This window comes from Astatotilapia calliptera, chromosome 7, assembly GCF_900246225.1.
Source record: "Astatotilapia calliptera chromosome 7, fAstCal1.2, whole genome shotgun sequence".
NCBI classification, from domain to species: domain Eukaryota; kingdom Metazoa; phylum Chordata; class Actinopteri; order Cichliformes; family Cichlidae; genus Astatotilapia; species Astatotilapia calliptera.
The window spans coordinates 64,963,836-64,984,080 of record NC_039308.1 but is presented as its reverse complement, the minus strand read 5'-3'; the positions used below and the strand labels follow the sequence as shown (position 1 = coordinate 64,984,080).

The 20,245-nt window shown below is 40.7% G+C and overlaps 1 protein-coding gene across 3 annotated transcripts in view; it reads left to right on the top strand.

The window, feature by feature from the left end:
• The window catches only part of tspan9a (tetraspanin 9a), a 193,352-nt gene that overhangs the window by 105,978 nt on the left and 67,129 nt on the right, over positions 1–20,245 (top strand). Inside the window, exon 2 of one of the 3 annotated variants that reach the window (XM_026176640.1) lies at positions 13,928–14,007. The exons of 1 other annotated variant lie outside the window; for it this stretch is intronic. In XM_026176640.1, coding sequence (XP_026032425.1) covers positions 13,945–14,007 — 63 coding nt within the window. In that variant the 5' untranslated portion in view covers positions 13,928–13,944. Of the gene's footprint in view, positions 1–12,636; positions 14,008–20,245 lie in introns of those variants that run through there. One more of the 3 variants, XM_026176637.1, reaches the window with a different exon arrangement.

The window sequence follows — 20,245 nt, the reverse complement described above, 5'->3', positions numbered from 1 at the left end:
AATGTCCTGGAGGTGTACAGCACTTGTTGTAGGCTGCTGCAACAAGCCCGCTTCGTCTTGGGCATTTTTAATCTGTAGCTCTGCTCTAAAAGAACGTACGTACCTGGACCCGCCTACTATCCTCGGAAACGTAAAATGATTGGCTAGAATCTAAAGTGTATCACAGCTCAGGAAAAAAAAAAAGCACCAAAATGTGCGCTGCTTTTCGGTCTGGTTACTACCGTTTATGTCAGAACCGGTGCCATCATGGCACCGGATACCGGTACCCATCCCTACTCCACAGTTATTCCAGTAGAGCACCTTTGAGAAGTGGTGGAAATCTCTGTTGTCACTATGGGCCAAAATCTATGAGGAATGCTTCCAGCACTTTGTTTTATCACAAAGAACTGAGGCAGTTCTGAAGGCAATACGAGGTTTATTAAGGCTCTAGTCAATCGTATATAAATGTGTATACTGTGAAAGCCTAACCAGTGTCCATGTTTGCAAGTTCTTGTGTGTGATTGCTTCTTTGTAGCACTGTGTCAGATACTAATGTGTATGTCTTATGTGTCTTATTTGGTCACATTATTTGTTTTAAACATACTCCCACATAAGCCTGAAGATGGATACTTTGTTGGCAAGTGCATGATGTTTATAAGATAATCATGTGTTTCACTGTTTACGATGTTGTGAAAGAGACTCCTCGTGGCTTGTTCCACACCATTTATGCAGCTCTGTAGACATCTGCTGTTTTCATTCCCTTCACCATGGAGGTGAAGAGGCCATGTGTGTTCCTCTGTGCTGTTTACATAAAGCATCCATCAGCTCTAGTTTGTTCTCCAAGCCTCTCTGTATCATTTTATGTTATGAGTGTTCACAGAAATCCTGTCTCTCAGATTGCAATAAAAATATATATATATTTTATAAAAAGTCTGCACATATTGTTTGTTTTTAAACTGCTGTAAATTATTTATGTGGTTATCTGCTCCATTGTCAGCACTTGCTTCTTCATATCTAATTCATATCCACAAACACAATGACATGGCAGCTGCTTGTTTAGAGGAGGCCATTAATCCACGGCAGGGCACTTCCTGTAAAAGTGAAGGGATCCAGGGCATCTTGCCACTGTCTGCTACCTTTAGCTCTCCTCCCCTTTACTCTCCTTTGTTGTCCTTGCTCTCATTGGGTGGCAGTCAAGAAGTGGCTGCTCATGAATGACCACAGCCATATTGACAGTGTCTGCGCCAAGGGACAGACGCCACGTCCCTAGTTTAAACACATAACACACACATGCACGACACACTCACACATGGAGAGCCAGGGTATGCCATACTGTGGGGAGGTGCAGCCCAGCTGGTCGGATTGGAGCCGAACAGAGCTGGTCCATCTTCTTTTCTCTGCAGGTTTCCACCAGACATGATTTAACCTTTATTTTTTATTTCTTGCATGCGTTTTATATTTTTCTACCCACACATTTCTCTCCGTCTCTCTTTCTAGTTTGTCACACGTGGGTGTGCACATATCATTTTATGATGGGATTGTGTTAATCACACTATTGTACTGTTCATTGGCGGCTCAAAATCATGAAGTGATCGATATCCCTGAGGTACAAACAACAGTCCTGAAGTCTACAAGACAGAGATGAGATATCTTTATGGTACACAGGATTGTAAAGCTCCTCAGGCATTCTGCTGTCTTTAATCAGTCGTTGCCTTTGAATCCTCATCGTCGACTTTTAGCACTGAGTAGCATGAACAGCAGGGAGATACTTGCTTCGTATTTTCTATTCCATCGCATTTTATACTTCCTCATGTCTGAACTCCATCCCTCTCCATCTTCACATCTACACAGCTCAGCAGTGCAGCCGACTCCTCCTTTCTTTGCATTACATCAACAGCCAACTAAAATATTGATGAACCCCATCTGACCCACATCGCTGTGTCAGCAGCTTCTTTAACATTCCTCGGGAGATTCAGTGTGTTCATCTGCCTATTGATGTGCGTGGACGTTGGACACACATGAGCCCCATGTGCTGTGTGGCGCCAGCTGTTTCTCACCCTTGTGTGCATTAAAAATCAGATCAAACCATGATGTTGACCCTACCCCCTGCATAGACGAACCCTTTAATCTCACTGCATGCATACGCAGAGATAGCACACTGATGTCAGCTAAGGGGCTGCTGCCCCTGATAGCAACCAGTCATATCCTCTGCAGCCCTCCTGGTAACTTAGAGAGAACATCTTCAGTAATTTCCCAATGTTTGGGATAAATAAATTTTTTATTATTATTACTATTCTACATGGAAAATGCAGTAGGTTTTACGCTGATTGCCCTTAATAAACCATTCGTCTCTCCTACTCTTTTATTTTTGTACATCAGGGGACATTTTTCCTTTAAAGTTCTGGATTGTGCCCAATTGCTTTTTTCCCTGAAGTGCAAGAGAGAGAAGAGCTGTGTATGTGTTGCTGTAGTTATGAGTTAACACATAAACATGACTCAGCTACATGGCTTTTAGAGCATAGACAAATATGCCCAACATATAGTCTTTTGCCTTCACAGCCTTAAAGAGGTTTTATGTTGTACCAGAGGCATTTGCAGGTTATGGAAACTTGAGTTCATATGTGTTAATCAAACTGTAACCTGTGACATTAAGAGTTAACTGCATAATTTCTGAAGAAATAATAAGTGTGTTAATGTTGATGCAGCTTTGATTTGGCACATTATCAAGCAGGCATTGTACATTAGATGTTGATTCGTACAGTCTGAATTCAAAGAGCATCATCATCGCAGCGAATGAAAGAGTACATATTGTGAAATTTATCATTTGTAGCTTGTTTGGTGAAAAGCTCAAGGTTAAAGGGTTTTTTTTTCAGTATGATTTTTAATTTTAAAGCAGTGATGAATGTTGTAGCTTTCTTAGCCCCTTTCTGCCTTTCTGACCAATCAAGGCAGACCGGTCCGCCAGCTGATCCAATCTAGTGGCAGTAAATGGCTACACAGTGGCAACCATGATGGATAGTTGTCTAAGCAGAGGGGATTCCAATCAGCCAATCACCTGGTGGATTGCTGGTTTCTATGGAAGAAAACACCCACAGTTTAATGTACAGCAAATATAAAAGGGAGAGGCACTTAGACGTAATCACTTCTCCAAAAGTCCTAACAAAACACAATATTTTGTAGTTTTATTCATACATTGGGGGGGTGGGGGGGTTATGTGTATTATATAGGAGTTGTTGGATGTTAAAAAAAAAATCACCCTGCTTTTGGCTTCAGTCAGTATGACTTTTGGTGGGTTATGCTGTAACACTGACACTGGTGTATTGTCAAAATATGCATGTAGAGTGGAAATTGTAGCCGTGTTATTTTAAATTTTCATCCTTGAAAAGATATCAGTCATTACATCCAGAATGTTCCTCGAAGCTTTATGAAAGCATTTTGCTTTCATATTGGAAAAGGTGCTATTGGAAAACTAGCACTGAAGAGAAAGTCAACATACTTCTTGAAGACCCTCCAGTCAAGTTTAATTAACATAGACCCAGTGAATCAATAACCGAGCCCTGAATTTAGTGGTGTGCTCTACAAATTCCCAGTGAACTGGATAAGATATTGCTGACATTTCATCTTTTTCAGACAGTTATGACTCTCTTAAATATTACATAAAGCGTAGGACACTGGTGGATGCTAGCTATTTCACTCCTTTGATCAACATTATCAGAACCCCGTGTCAGTCTTGATTTATCTGCAGTGCTGTTCGGGGATTCATATATCGTCCAGCTACAGACATCACAGGCGTTTGACCCCTCTGAGATGGCCTTTATTGAACAGGACTTTACTGCACTCTGATACTACGTTGCATTTCAATCATGGTGAGACACTTTCTGATCTAAATGCTAATGTAGTATCCTGTAATCTGAGTATGCTCACTTTACTTGTAAAACCCTGTTCCGTCTCTTGTGTCCTACCTTATCTCCCACTGCTCTGAAAGATGTGTTTGCAGGAATTAAGTTTAGATTGAGGTTTCACTACAGGACTAGCTTCCGGGGTTTTTTGTGTGTATTTAATTTCATGGGGTCTGTGAGTGAGTGAGTCCCGTGTGCACCTCTATGTCTGCTGGTTTAAGAATGTGTCACAAATGCTGCTTTTTCTCTGAAATCCTCACAAGAGCTACAAAAACAGTCTGTAGTACTCAGCAGATGGCTCCTTTCTCACAGTGTGTCTGTCAGTGGTTTTTCCCATTCGAGTAGATAAGTAAACAGAGATTTTAAGAAATATGTCTAATGGAGCACTGGGTTAAACAAGATCACCTCTCTAAACGTCTACATGGCTAAATAACATCATTAATTTAACTTTAAGAAACAGTCCTAGATTCCTTAGGTTTAGTGCTATTTTCAGGAAACCTCACATGCTGTTACAGTGGGACCTCAAGGGCAGCATAATACCATAAACTCCTAATTAATACCCTTTCCAGACACCTTTTATTGACTTCCTGGTTGCAAATCACCCAAGAATGACTGAAGAATTATGCTATTGTCTGGCCAGCCTCTTCTCAGAGGGTAATACTCAGAGCATCATAAAAGGGCAGCAGACTATAAATATCAAACCAGATGTCATCTGATTTTAATTTGATTTGGGAGATGAGACAGACATCAGAATTAATAGCTTATTAGCTCATCTCTACATTATTGCATATCCGTGGATCACAAAGTGCCAAGATGTCCTCATCTTGCAGTCAGCTGAAGCAGTTACTGTTTATGTTCCTCAGAGTATTCGGTCATCATAGGCTATGCTGTGTTGTCTGTTTGTGTCCAAAGCAACAAGCGTGGCCTTGAGAGGCTCTACGGGCCACAGAGACATGCTATGTGGGGTGTAACTCTTTGTAGTTTTAATCCTCTCTTTATATCCGGGCCTTGATCATAAATTCACACCAGGGTCATGTCCTGTTACATGTGATTTACTGTATGTCTGCAGGTCTGATATGGTTTCAGATTGACTGATCAAAGGTATGTAGCATTAAATCCTTGCGTAATATGATCAAAGTTAAATTAGAGCCATTAATTGTGTTGTGGACTTGTTAGAAGCCATCAGTTACACCCAACCCTTTGTTTTTGAAATTCTCTCTTTTTCTTAGTGGTTCAGGGAATGCCATCTTATTAGAACCACCATTTTATTTTTGGTTTGCTGTCATGAGTGAAATGACCTTGTGACTGGGGTTGTGATTGTCATAATTCAATTTCAGTTACTGAATCAGAGACATTCAGTGGCAAGATATCAAAAACATCTAAAACGCTTCCTCATGAAAGACGGTATTCTGTTCATTAATTTCCCTAAAATAGTGGGTCTAGATTTTTGGTTTTGGAACCTAAAGGAAGATTTGAACAATTACACGTGTGCGTAAATTTGGCTGTAAATCCTAACACTTAATGTAATATAATACTAAGTAACCTGGTAATACCTCAAGAAGCTGAAAGTCTAATTCAAGGAGTTGCTCCAATCACATTCTAATCAATTGTTTTAAAATAATCTGTGTTGGTGAGGAGGAAAAAAAACTGTATCACAATCGACATACTTATGGGCCTAACTATATGTTAAAATAAAACAGAAATTGTTCTTACAGTGCCCCAAATTTAAATCGCATTTCATCTGTGGACTGGTGAATATAACCAAAGTCTGTATGATTGTACCTATAAAGGTCCAGGAGTATGATTCTTGCTTGGGGTTTGAAAGGTCCTGGTTTCAAATCCCGGACAAGCCCCCATTTGTTACATCACCTAAAAAGGTCCAGGGGAACGTAACCAAACTGTCCAAGTGGAAAAAAGGAAACAGGGAGGCAAAATGGTTAAGTTAAAGGGTTTTATTAATTTTTCTATTAAAAACTAAACTAAAAGAGTCGGCCAAGCCACTATCACCTTTTAAAGAAAGAAAACAACAAAACTCAAGTGTTCGTCAGTAAAATAAAAGTGAGTCAAAAAATTGTTCATCACCAAAACACACTCCTTTCTGCAGAACATGAGCAATCAAGCACCACACACACAGCTCACTAGCTGCAACCCAACAAGACTCTCTGGCAGTAGAGTTTACCTTTCTCTGGCCTTCAGTATTCCTAATTTCTGATTGGAGTCAGCTGTCCAAAAAAACGGTAGCACCTAAGGCAGGAGAGCTGGCAGGACACACCCACACAAGGTCACTTTCAAAGGAAGTCCTGCTAGAGCCGTAACAATGATAAAAGCCAAAAACAGTTCAGATTACCTTATGGTGAACCTCACACTGTATGTTTCCCTTATCTCAAATGTCCAAGTGTGATTATCTCATTTGTGTTAAAAGCAACCAGGCTCTTTCATTTTTGCTAGATTTCTACAGATGTATTTAATGAATTCATGATGGAGAAAACAATTACGCTTTGATTACTGGGCTTTTTGGTCAAGCGTTCTGTAACATGACAAACAAATGATATTTGCATGTAACCAAAGAACAATCAACAGGGAAAAAATGTTAATTTCACTTCATATAAAATCTTAGGAAAACAAACAAACAGAAGTCCGCACACAAAGACACCGTCGTGTGTAATGATGTCAGAAACATTCTGTCAAACAGATTCACATTTCATACGCACTACTCTGCCATTTTCCCCAAGCTTCACAGATAAACTGCATCTAGAACACGCCTTATCAAAAAATGCTTTTTTCAGCTTGTAATACAAATCACTATACTATACACCAAGTGGGATTGATATCTTATTATTTTAAATTCTTTCCGTCTTCTCCTTCTGTTGTACATCACTGAGCCACTGAGTTTGCCTCCAGTTTTAGCTGATGTTGTTGGAATACAAAATTTAATTTCTTTTTAGATATTTTTCACTTATTTTTTTTTACTGCATTTGCAATAAAGAGTTCTCTCACAAGGCTTAATATACTAATGGAGATAGATTTTAATTAGCTGCTAGTTTGGTGATAATGGGCTGATAAAAGAGGTCAGTGAAATTAGTAAGTAATAAAATTGCACAACTGGAAGGGATAAGCTAAGGTGATAAATACAAGGAAAATAGGGTCTTCTTTTTTTGGGACTGAATGACCGAGGGAGATGTTAAGAGAATGAGCAAATAAATGGGTAAATACTTTGTGAGTGCAGTGCCAAAGCCTTGGGCCTTTCCTGTAGCTCTTGAGTCCTCATCACAGATGTTTTGAGCAGATTGCCATTGCCATATTTCTCCTCTTTGCCAGACACATACAAGTTATAAATCAAATTAAGACAACAAAATTACTTTTTTATAGTTTGCACAGTGGTCTGCAATGTTTTAGGTTTCTAGTAACATTTTTACACTGAAAGCTGCGGAGAAGACGTCTGCATACCTTTATTCAGCAGTGTGCGTTTCTCTCTAGTATCAGATTTAATACATAATGTGAAATGTCTCTCTGAATACATGTAGCTAATAATGTGACTTGCAGAGATTTGAAGTACTTAGATGATTATCTGAATTTCTATTTGCAGAGACTGATTGCTGGCTGCAGGTCTGAATCAGATTCTTTCCTTTGACTTTCATAAGTACGTGCAGCTTCAAAATCGAGAGCTACTGTAGATGAGCACTTATGCACATGATAATGCTTTCTTCTGTTTTTCTACACATTATATGGGTTTGCTGTTACGTACAGATTGCAGGTTTACATGATGGGCTTGTAATAAAGCAGCACTTCTCTGGATAATTCTGACAGCTGAAGTAGAAAACGGGATTTACTGAGAGAATGACTGCTCCATCCTTCAAGACCTCACATGGTCTTTATCAGTTCCTATAGTAGGGTTCACCCTTACATCAGAACATATAGATTCTCCTTCATTTGCCTCACATTGATCTGAATTGCTATGCTGTTTCCAGAAACAAAACCTGTCATCAGATGTGTTATTTTGGTTAGTAGATTGATTTCTCACCAGGTCTGGTCATATTTGCTCTGCTAATTTATGCTGCTTTTGGTAGATTGTATTTACCTTTGTTTAAAAGATCTTGCTGCATCTGTATCTCTAAATTAGTGGATTGTTAGCTGATCACCCCAGCCATTCATGTCATTTTTTCCATTGCAGCTTCATGTTAACTTATACTACTTAGTAAATCTGTCCCAAAGTGTTAGGCCAAAATAGTTCATCAGAATAGTTTCACAGGGTTTCGGCATTCTGCACTGCTGCCTGCTGGATGAATTGACTGCCATTTGCACAATAAATCTCCCTCATTTGGTAATGATGGAGAGTGCTGTCTAGAACACAAGAGTTAAGCTGTGGGATCAAATGACGGTGAAGGTGCTGTCATACGTTTCATATACTCGTGAAAACATTAACAGTTTCCTCTTTTTCTGAATGTCGTTATCCTCAATGAGACTATTCACATACGCGTAGACAGTTTTCCTTATATGATAAAGATGATCACTTACAACAAGTTTCTGCTGATGTCCAGTCACCCTGTCCACTCAGGAGAACCAATGTGTACCTTCAAAATGTCCCTGATTCCCCTCATTATAGGGCTCAAACTTCAGGTTGCAGGTTATAGATAGATCATTACCCAGCAGATCCAGTCTGCTACATGTTAGACTCATGATAGTAGCAAAATGTTGGTATGTATTACTCACTGATTTTCAGTAGTTATTTGTTTATGAAAGTGCAACACATAAGGGAATATCCCTTTTAATATTCTGCTTTTACTAGGACATCACTGGGAGGCAAATGTCTATATTTTAGAGAATACAGAATGAATAAAACCACAGTTAAGCTGGCATAAACAACAAAGATCATGAAGATATGCATACATTATCTCTGATATTACACTAATATACAAACATTTGAGAATAATACCATAAATTCACTGCTGAGTAGCTTCAACAACAACATTTTAAGATGGAGTCAGTGGCTGCAATTTAAGTGTTTGCAATTTGCATTGTGCAGGTCTTTATTTAAGGGCTTTTTTTCAATAAGTGTACCACCTACTATTTCTATGTTAAAAGATGTTTTTGGGAAAATGCACCTATTATCTACTAAATGTCAAACTTGATAGCAGTAACCAGGAAAATACTCAATACCATTTTCAAAACCACGGTGAAAAAATGTAAATTTAAAAAAAAATACCAAAAAAATTAGAATACTACAAACAATAACATCAATGACGAACTTATTTTTAAGCTGACTAATGCAGCGCAGAAAAATAGACTAACATAACCATGTCTGTGAAGGTTCTCAGTCATAGTCTAAGGAGCCTGGAAAGTAAAGCGTCTGGACTTCTTTAAGTTTCCTTGAAGACGTTTCACCTCTAATCTGAGAAGCTTCTTTAGTTCTAAGAGCAACTGAGTCCCAGATTTTAAGCCCTATGGGGCTTAAACAGGGTCCCCAATCGGGTCATGGATTCCCTATTGATCCTCTGCCTAATCACAGGAGACAAGATGTGAAAATGGGCTGGGGTCACAATCGGCCAAGGTTTCACTCTGGGACTTTAAGAGAAACAAGAGAAGCACTTTTTAGACACTGTTTTAACTGTCTCATCCTGTTAAATTAGCCCTAGCTTTTAAATTATAGATTGACAGGGACAATGACGTTTCTTGTCTAGCTCCAGCGTTAACGTTATCATTTTATTATTATCCGTAGCCGATAGCTGCTGCCTTAATGATGACTTAAGAGATGTCTGATGTTAATGGCAAAGCTGAATGTGTGAGCCAGCCAGATTCATTTGTATGAAAGCAGGAGCTTTTTCGCTTCGCAAACTTCCTCTTAAAGTGTTCTTCACCGTTGTGAACATCAACTACTTCAGCTGCTAGTGAGTGTGGAGGGGCTGGAGGAGGCAAAGACGGTGCTGTTAATATTGAAACTGCTGAAAATGAGCATCTAATTCCATGAAAGAATTTTTGGTATTCATTAGTATTTCTTTTACTAATATTTTAAGGACTTCAGTATTCGAGATATTGGTTTACACAATCGTGATACCAACAATGAGTCATTCTTTGTTCATAGCATTTGTGTCTCACTTTGTTTTGTAAAGCATTGCCTGCTGAGCTCTCAGAGAGTTCTATAATTGTTCCCTGTGATCTCTAATCTCTTCAGTCCTGCCTTTGAAACATACATACATATGTTTAAGGAGCTGCCAGATTTACTGAGCGCTACAGAGAATGTTTGAATGCAGTCTCATCCCACTCAGCGTCTCTATCTAAACGCAGCCTCTCTGCTCTGGTCTACTCGGCTGCTGCTCTGCATATTTTTCATCTTCTCTTCAAGCTTCAGCTCCTTTGTGTCATCCCACAGATGTCCATTTCTCTGGAGTCTCGAGCTTTGTCTCTTGCTCTACCCCTTAACAAAATACAGCAGCTGCTGGGCAAAAATTCTTCGGCTGAATCTGCGTAGGCCTGGGTATGTCCTACTACTTGGCTACTTGGAAGTGTCAGCAAGATATACAGCGAGAGCCCCACAGAGCCCTGATAGATTTGTGATATGTGACAGATAAGTTTTACTCTTTGCATTTTCTGTTCATAACAAACACATTTCATAAGCTTTACTTTAAGTCTTTCGCGTGCTTACTTGCTTTCTCGTGAAGTCAAATGAGGAAACTGAGGATGAAAAGAAGTCTTAGTTTCCATTGTTTTAGGTGTAGCCTTACAATCAATGTCGAGACATGAAACTCTGTCTTCATTTAAAAAAAGCCCTGTGATCACATTTCCAAAAAATATCAAACATTTTCCTTACACACGGGGTAATTATTATTTCTTTTAGGTAGAGTCATATTTGTTAATGCAGTTTTGTCATTTCTGGTAACATTTTGAAGATGGCTAAAGGGTATTTGGTGGTTAATAAATTGCCTGTGATCACTCACAGGGAGACACGGGACCACTAACCATGTGACCTTAACTTGTCCATCTTTTTGCATGTGTGACAATTGTGGTGAAAATGTAAGGTCAATTAAATAAGGCCCCAGGCTTTAAGACTGTGTCTATTTGGCAACCACTCGCGTGAGGGGAAACATGAGAACAGTATTCCAGTTGAGAGTGGTTAGTGGATGTGGGTGCTGGGAAAAACTGCTAAAACCTAACTCACCTTAGAGGAGACGTTTGCCTTCAAAGTAAAAAGTGCAGCTATAGTGGGTGCAGCACTGAGGCTCAACTTTTACTTTTAGGGAAACCTTCTCCATTTAACAGCTTATTAGGGAATATTTGCAGACAAACGTAAAAAACTACAGGCAATTATGGCAACCTGTTAGCAGCCAAAGTGACCACTCTGAGGTTGTTTGCTGCAGGAACCAGCAGGAACCCGCAGCTCTGAGAAACCACTTCCACGAATAAACATTTTTCAGGTCCAATAGTTGTGACGGGTCCAATATAAGTCTTGAGCAATGTGCACAGGCTGTTATGGAGAAACTTCATTCCTTATTACCCCAGTGCTGCTACATTGGTAATGATAGGATTAGGATTAGTAATAAAACTATAAGTGGCCGTTTACTTTCGATCTCTTTCCAATGTGATCCCGTTGTTACCAAAATTTAAGTGTTTTTTTCCCCAGAATTTTCAACCATCATAATTATTATTGCTGTCGAAGCCATGAAGCCATAATTTGCATTAATTCTCTGTATTTATAAACGTGCTTCCTCAAGGCAGATAATTCTCCACCAGCAGTGAAACAGCTGAAGGCGAGGGTAATCTTGTCTTTGTTAACTGGGTATTTCTAGATTGAACTTTTAGACCACTGAGTTAAAACTCTCCCTCCATACGTCTGCAGGGTGACCCATTATCACTATTCTGCCGAGAGGCAACAATTACCAAACAATGTGCCCTCTGCTGCACGTTCATTTTGGAGAGAGAAAAAAAGTTGATTCTTACAGCTGATAAGAAAAATTAAACGGTTACATTAGCTGTTATGTTCAGAAGAGGACAAACGTTCTCACATTCATATGAACAGACAGATAATTATCTTGTGCATATTTTTATTATCTTGTATTATTATAATTGTCACTTACCCTCCATTTACTGCAGAGAATCCTGAACTTTTAGCTGTGTGGAACGCTTTCTAATCGAAGCTTTATAATGTCTTGTTAGCTTAGTGTGTGAGTCAGCAGGGCTCTTGTGCGTTTCACCCTGGCTTTGCATTGGAAAGTGTTCACCATCTTAAAGCCTCTTTCCATGCTTGAGATGGTGCCATAATTCCAGAGCCTGGATGTTGCCAGATAATTGGCGTCCCCTTACATGGATGTGAGGAGTGCAGTGACGAATAACAGAGTAAGAGTATGATCAAACTGGACCCCAGTACTGTCGCCACCACCCATGTGATATGCAATAATCACTCCAGTGGGGACTGGCTGCTATTTCAAGCTAGTTTTTCAGAAAGAAAAAAATATGTGAATAACCCACAGTCAGATTTAACTACAGTTTATTTATGGCAATGAATAAAGTTACAGATTAAAGCAGAATGAGAAGCTTCTCTGGCATGTGTGAAATCACAGGTGTCAGTGTCATCAGCATACTGACGCTCAAAGCTTTTCATATGCAAAAGAGACTGCCAGAAATTTCCACCTCACATCCCTTAACCCTGCTACTCCACAACTCCTTACTCATCTGCAATTATCTTCATGTTTGATTTCTGCGTGTGTGTGTGTGTGTGTGTGTGTGTGTGTGTTTATTTTGTTGTTGTTATCTATGGCCTCTCAATTCCCCTGATGGATATGAAACTGCTGAACATGTTTAGTCAAAGCAGCCACAGTGATGGGCTTAATAAAGACGCGGGGAGTGGAGAGGAGGAGCTGCGGTCTGGCTGCAGCTGCTGCATTGGTTGCCTGCTCAGCAGTGGGAAGGGACTGAATGAGCAGAGAGAGAGAGAGAGCAGGAGGAAGCAAGAGGGAGGGAGAGAGAATTGGGGGAGGAGGTGAGTGCTCTTGTTGGGAGATAGGGAATGCCCGTTAGTTGCGTCTGCCGATAATAGCACATCAGCCAGTGCACTCCTATTGGGAGAGCAGAGCACAGGCAGAGCAGAGGGACCGAGCTGCTGAGCAAAGAATGGTACATTAGAGTAGACAGGCACACTCGGAAAGAGAGCGATACTGGCACAATCAGAAAGAAACAGAGAGTGAGAGACCCAGGGAAGAGAGAGCGCATCAGCACACATAGACAAGAGGACTGAACAGGCGCAGGGCAGTGGAAAGAGGAGAGGAGGGACAGGGGGAATCAAAGTTACCAGGTCAGCAAGAGAACGTGGAAGTGGAGCAGCTGAGACTCTCGGGGGTTTCACTCCCACCGCAGCAGCCGGGCGCAGCATTAAGACGCGCAGGAGGAGAGTGATATTACAGGACAGGATAGAACAAGTGCTTTAACTTCTTCACAGAAAGACAGTCCCGTCATAAGGCGAGGGTAATGCTCCTCACAGGAACCTTCTGCACTTCTACTTTAGGATTATCACAGCAAGAGAGCTTCACCAAGCAGAGGACACTTAAACCTGCCAGAGGTGCCTGAGCAGTTCAGTTCTACACAGGAGACCTTTTCATCCATCCGTGGGCTTTCAGGTGGATGTAGTGTTGCTGTGTGGATTTTATCCTTTATTGCTTCAGAAGGTGAAGCAGTGAAGATTTGGAGGGCAAGTTGTTCTGTCCTATCATCTCTGAGACTATGGTAGACTGTGTGTCAGAGAGCCCCTCATCAGCAGCTGCAGCCCTAGAGTATGGAGAAGTCCAGCAGTGAGGAGTCAGCCATTCACCGTAGCCCTTCTGTAGACAGCCGCGAATCCGATTTTGCTCAAGCCTCCACGTCTGGCCGCCCTTTCGGTGGCCGCGGCTTCACTGCCGGCGCTTTCTACGGCTCCACGGGGCCACGCAAAAACACGCAGCAGGGGCAGACTGGAGCTGCAGCTGACGCCAGCGCGGGAGACAAGACTAACAACAAGTACAGCTCACCCAAGGGCAGCAAATACATAGTCTTTTACCTGGATCTATCCTTTGTGTTCCTTTTAGAATTTAAGAAGTGCAACATGGCAAGAGGCTGCCTCTGCTGCTTGAAGTATATGATGTTCATCTTCAATCTCATCTTCTGGGTAAGTGACTTTATATTTTCTTCTCCTCTTACTTGATGCAATTTATACAAATTCTGAGCGTCTTAAAAGATGATGCTGCCAAAGTAATTCTGGCTCGAGTGATTCACTACTCGTCGTTAGCCATATCATATGCGTGTGATAAGTTATTCAAAATGTTCATCAGGAGACATTACTTTCTGACAAAATGATGGCTGTCAGGGCAGTCATGCGTCTCTAATTACATCAGGGTGTTTATGCGTGTTACTCTGTGCATGTTGCTATTCCTGGATGTCATGACAGTGTCTGTGGCATTGCACCAGGTCTCCTTTTGTGTTTTTCTTTTTTATTCCTTTCGGTTCGGGTGGGGGTTGGTGGAAAAAGGTCCTGGGGATCAGTAAAGTCAGTCTTTCACATGGTCGCATGATTTACAGTGAACATGAAGCTGCAATGCTGCTTTTGGTATGCAAGGGAAAGACTATATCCTCCTGCAGGGCATTTACACAGATGAGCTGCACAATAATGGCAAAGGGATTTTAGCTGAGTTGGTCAGCGATAGTCTAAATTGATCTGATGGATCGTCATTCCTCTTGACTCACGGTATGATAAATTGTCAACAGAATTTATTCAGTTTAATATAATAAATTCTATCGCAGTAACCTAGCCAGCATGTGGTGGTCTCCACAGTGTAACCAAGCATGGGCATTTATGGTAAAAGTGGGCATCCCTTGAATGTTTACAGACTGGATTATCGGGCTTATGGGTTATGAGGCCAAGCCTTTTGTGTGAATGCATTGAAGCATGAAGCGTAAAAACATCTCAACACTGGGGAATCAACTCAGGCCCACCATGTCATATGGGTTGATAGCCCAGCTAACTGGGACAACAGAGTGGGCATTAACTAGAGGCCAGCTGCGTTAACACATGTATACACAAACATGCACCACACAAGCTGAAATCTACATCACTGTCAAATTTATATGTAGAAAAATGGACAGCTCAGACCTTTCTTCATCTTGAAGGCTGCACCTTCATCTTAGTCTGAGATCATGTGCAGGTCCATAGAGGCGGGTGTGATAGTGATTGGCAGAGGTATATATACCCAACTAATGATGCTAATATTTGTTTTAGGGGATGATAGGGTCAAAAAAAGCTTATTTGATGATGGAGTCATTATTGCAGACGCTGCCTTAGCCTTATGTGAGCACCCATTCTCAACTCGGTCAGTATGTGTATTGACTTCACCACTGTTAGAGTTAAGGATGGCATTTTAGAGCAGTTTCCCAAATTGATTTTTGGGTGCATGAGTGATCGATCAGCTGTTTTTCATTACAGCATAATGCATGTCTTTCCATACTAAAAGCTTTATTGAAACAGATGGAGGCAGCTCATTTAATAGCGAATACTGTGTTTAATTAATTTCAAAAAATTAAACAAGCAAATTGTTGAAATTATAAATTGGCTAGGGAAACAAAATGCCATTTGAATTGCTGCTCTTACTCTTTTACATCCTGTTAATTAATAGCCAAACAGAGTTTATTATTTATTTTTGATTAAATGTTACAATTTGGCACAAATTACAGGCTATTCAGGGCACTCGTTGGATGAAACTAAAGTCTGACCTCTTCTTATATTACCAAAGAGGCTATACATAACTCATCCCTTTAAAGCGACTTTCCTGATCAACATATGTGTTTATATGCAGATTTGTATAAACCAATATCAGACATAAGAAGTCACATTTATAATAATAGTTTTTGTGAATTTGCAGTATTTTTCTTGGACCTTTTACTTGGATATTATATTTCAAAGCTGTATTTGACTTCACATTGACACAATGGCTATGTCAGCTGTATGTCAGTTCCAGCCTGCTCATCTCAAATGATAGATCAAAAGCTGCCTAGGTCCTTATGCTCATCACAGGGGAAATGTATGAAACAAAAGCATGAATGAAAGTGTTAATTTACTGCAAACAAACCTTGCTACTAATAATCAGCTTCTGCATTAAGAAGTGGGTGAAAACTAGACTTTAGATTAAGCTTTTGGTCTTAGATTCATGTGAAACTTAGCTTGTTGACCTTGATGCATTATAGTGACTGTAAAAGCATGTAAAAGATAGAGAGCTGTAAATGCACTCTCTTCAGTGAGAGTGGAGCGTCTCTTATGGTGTGTGTGTGTGTGTGTGTGTGTGTGTGTGTGTGTGTGGAACTTTCTCAGCATAACTTATACCCTGCTGCGAAATAATTGAATTTTTACTCTGATAATGTTCACTTAATGAATGCCCACCATGCACATTCCAATCTATTGCTGCGGCAGATTGATACTCTTGTTTTCCTCCTACTACTCAATCATTTTAATAGGAGTTTAATCAGTGTCTCATGGGAGAAGGGTGGGAGTGAGGATGCAGCATGTGGCTGCAAGGTCTCAGTGTATCTCCACGTGACAGCTTACTTGAATGGCACTCTAGATTTTCAGGCCGCAGCGCACCAATTTGAAGGTTAGTGGAGCTGTAAATAAAAGGTTCACTTGTCACTGAAGGGTCAGAAAGGGGTGCCCGAGTACTCTGAAACAGAGGGGCGAGGGTGAGAGGCATGATGTATCTCGAGACCCCTGGGACTGTGCCACTCTGCATCTGACACTCCAGGAATCGTACGGTTACCGAAGCTGGTAGAGCGGCGTGCCTCTTAAGTTCTGACATCTCGTCTCAGGATTGAAAGGGGAACTGCAAGCTGCGGTAACCTGACACCAGGTGCAGCGGGGGTCTCTTCTTTTTAACTGTGCATGAGCACATTTGCTGTGCACACACACATCCTTGGAAGTGCATTCACCAGCCACACACAGGCCACTTCATGGAGCTTACACTAGTAACTTAAAACACAAGGTAAACATTGACAGGCACTCCAGACATCTCCATACATTCGCTCATCCTCAGGCCCCCCAGCAGTTGTTCACGACCATCTGGCTTCTCTTCCTTATAAAGGATTAGAAGAGTCTGAGCTGCAGGGGGGAGTTTCAGGCAGATTAACGCAGTATTGGGTTGTGCGGTTAAGGATCATAAGCGCAGTTCCTTCTACGCTAAAGCCAATATCATCAAAGCAAATGGGCATTGTGGCGCTACGTGTGACAAAGTCTGGGGTTTAGTTGGCAAGACGATCTGTTGTTCTCCAGCACACATGCTCTCAAGGTCTGTTTGACCATCCCGATAAGATGATTGACATTAAGCCCTATTGGTGTCAGCCTTGAGAACATATCGGTGTTTGTGTTCTTGCTCGGAGCAAGGATTTTAGCCTTAACTGTGCAATGTGTTCTCTGAACTCACAGTAAGCGCTCTCAACTCTCCCTGAGGATTTATTCCAACAAATTACAACAGCATTGCTCTCAAGCTTATTCTAATTGCTTAAGATATAGTAGGTTGTACGCTAAATCTGAGCTCTGGCATTATCACACCATATCAAAAAGTAGATCCTCATTTGATATTCATATTTAAAGGGAAACTGTCAGTTCAGCAGTCTTGTCCTACAAGTACAAGAGGGGTTCTAGTATCAAAGCTACTCCTTTGTTAGCGGAGAAATGTGTTTAGCATTCATGAATTCTTGTGCTTACTTAGTGGATCGCTGTAGGATTTATAAACCATTTGGTCCAAAGCAACAGAAGATTCGTTTTCCTATCGATTTACCGAATTCGACACTCAAGGTTTCATATATGCATTTGATGCTACAAAGAGAAGCAGTATTGACAGACTCCAGGTGGTTTGTTAGAAGTGTGCATATAAGCGTACTGACACATTTTTATTTGGTTTTGTTGAACTCGTAAAAAAACTCACACAAGCTGTCCCTTTGCTTACTCAGACTGGAACCCCCCTGAGGTTTCAGTCTAAGGTGCTGAAGCAGTGTGCCTATTTTTCATTCTCCATATCGGCACATGAAAAGTTCAGTAATTTTTAATAGCTCGAGAGCTTGTGTTGTAAAAGACTTTTCGTTTTCTTCCTCTTTTTCACAAGTCGCACAGCTCCATCAGTCACTGCCAGGTGAAACAAGGATTTGGGCACAGGAAAATAGATGAGAGTTGAATGAAAAACTGTTTTTTGAATTGACGGTGGCTTTAAAGTGGCAGAAAGCAATATCAATCTTGGCCGGTGTGTCTTTTGAAATCTTACACCTCCAAATATTAATTTTATATTGTATGTATCAGTGTCGTTTCGCTTATCAATACAGCCAATTACAAATTATTCATCTTATATATCAGGCATTCATACTGTATAACATGCTTGGATATCAACAGATGTGTCATGGCCAAAATGTGCAGCCTGCAAGCTGGCCTGTCAGTTTCCCTGTAGCATTTACATAAAGAACATCACATGTGCATTTTAATTATTTGGAGTCTTGTAATTAGCATCCCCTGTAGATTCCTGGGGCTTGATTCACACTGGCTGACCTGCTTGGTAAATATCTCCATATGCCTGCCTTTGTCCAGCAGATCGTCTAGGGAGATCACTCTCATTTACACGTCTCTCTCTCACACAGGCTGTTTCGATTTCCCGGCCGTGTTGTGTAGAGCCGCTGAGCTCATTAGCTCTTGTTGCAGATCAGCTGGGGAATGGAGCTACTGTGTTTCACTCTAGGGGGGCAAGGTAATAGAGCGGGAGATTTTGAGGTGCATTTTACGCTTGGATGCAGTCGGTAGGTATTGCCTTTCCATGGGAATTGAGATTCTTAACCAATCACTTAGTGCTGTTGGTTGGTGATTATAACACACAAGTAGCCAAAAAAAGGCTACATTGTATTACAAAGAGTCAGCAACCTTATATAGGGAGTGTGGAATAAACCTGCTCCACAAAACATGTAAATGCCATTCTTTTTATATGAAGCGAGTCTTTCTTGTGGAGAGATTACATGTAATAGTTGATGTTTGCTACTCGGTTTGCTCAAAGCGACGGGGCTGCAGGTGTAGTTTTTGTCCAGTTTTCAGTCTCAGCTGTTTGGTGCTGACTTGTAGTGACAGGTCAACATTGCAGAAACAAATGACAGAACAGTAACTGCTAGGCACACAAATTGCAGTTTACTGACTTCCACAATTGCTGGTACACACCATTTATCGTCTGTTCCCTCCATCGTTCACATTAGTATCCTTCACAGATGCCGGAAGTGTAGAAAGAGCGTAGAGACTTAACCTGTCACAGCTAACCACTTGTTAATTTCAGGCAAGATAAAAACACAATCTCATTCCCATTTGTGTCACCGATGAGGTGGCTGGTATAATATCTCATCAGGCTCAACTATGCAATCTCCATGAATTAAAAAAATGTATTTTTTCCTCCGTTTTGCACATTAAACACAGATATCCTGCTCTCCCCAACACAGTATACAAGAGATATGAAGATACGGAGTAGGACAGCAAGGGGACAACAGGAGTGTCATTAGTTCTGCATACATAGGCGAGATCTTTTGTAATGACTATGTGCCACGTCGTGCACCTCGGGCAGTAGAGAAGATAGCACCCTGTTTGTGTAGTCAATAATGTGTTGATGTTACTGAACTGTGACACAGAAAATACCATAACAGGTCGTGTATTCGGGTTATTGATCAAACGGGTCTTGTCCTTTTTGTCTGCTTTATATTTTGAAAGCAGACAAAGCAAAGTATCTTTTCTCTGTGCATTGACAGTGAATAGATACCTTGAACAGCAATATCAACAAAAGCAAGCCTTTCCATTCAGTTTTGCAGCGGTGAATGATTTCACATGCAAGTTAAGGCTCAGAGATTGTGTTATCAAGCAAACCGTTGTGAAAAACTGCATGAGTCAGATTCAATTTGTGCAGGAAAAAGCAAACAATCATTGTAGCTTTTCAGCTTTTGAACATTTTACATATCATGTAGTGACAGTTTGTAACATCTGTGCACTTGCAGGGATTCAGTATAGAAGCAAAACAATAAAACAGACACTGGGCTCTGTTATTAGAGTTCGAGCTTTTGAAGTGCTTTTGCAGTCGCTGTCTGTGCCAGATATCTCCTAATTTAAATTACCTTAATAACACTTTTGTTATACTTTTCCGACAGTGAGTAAAATTTCACTATTGGAGATTCTTGCTTAAAAAAGTTGTAAAGTTTTCAGACCTTCGGATGTTCTTCCAAAGTTTTTCTTTGGACGTTTTCATTCATTTTCAGTCCAGCACTCATACCTGACCTTTTTTGTGTGGGGGCGGGATAAGCCACCTAATACTGGCCTGTGAATATTCAAGTGGAAAAGGGGATGTTGTGACTGC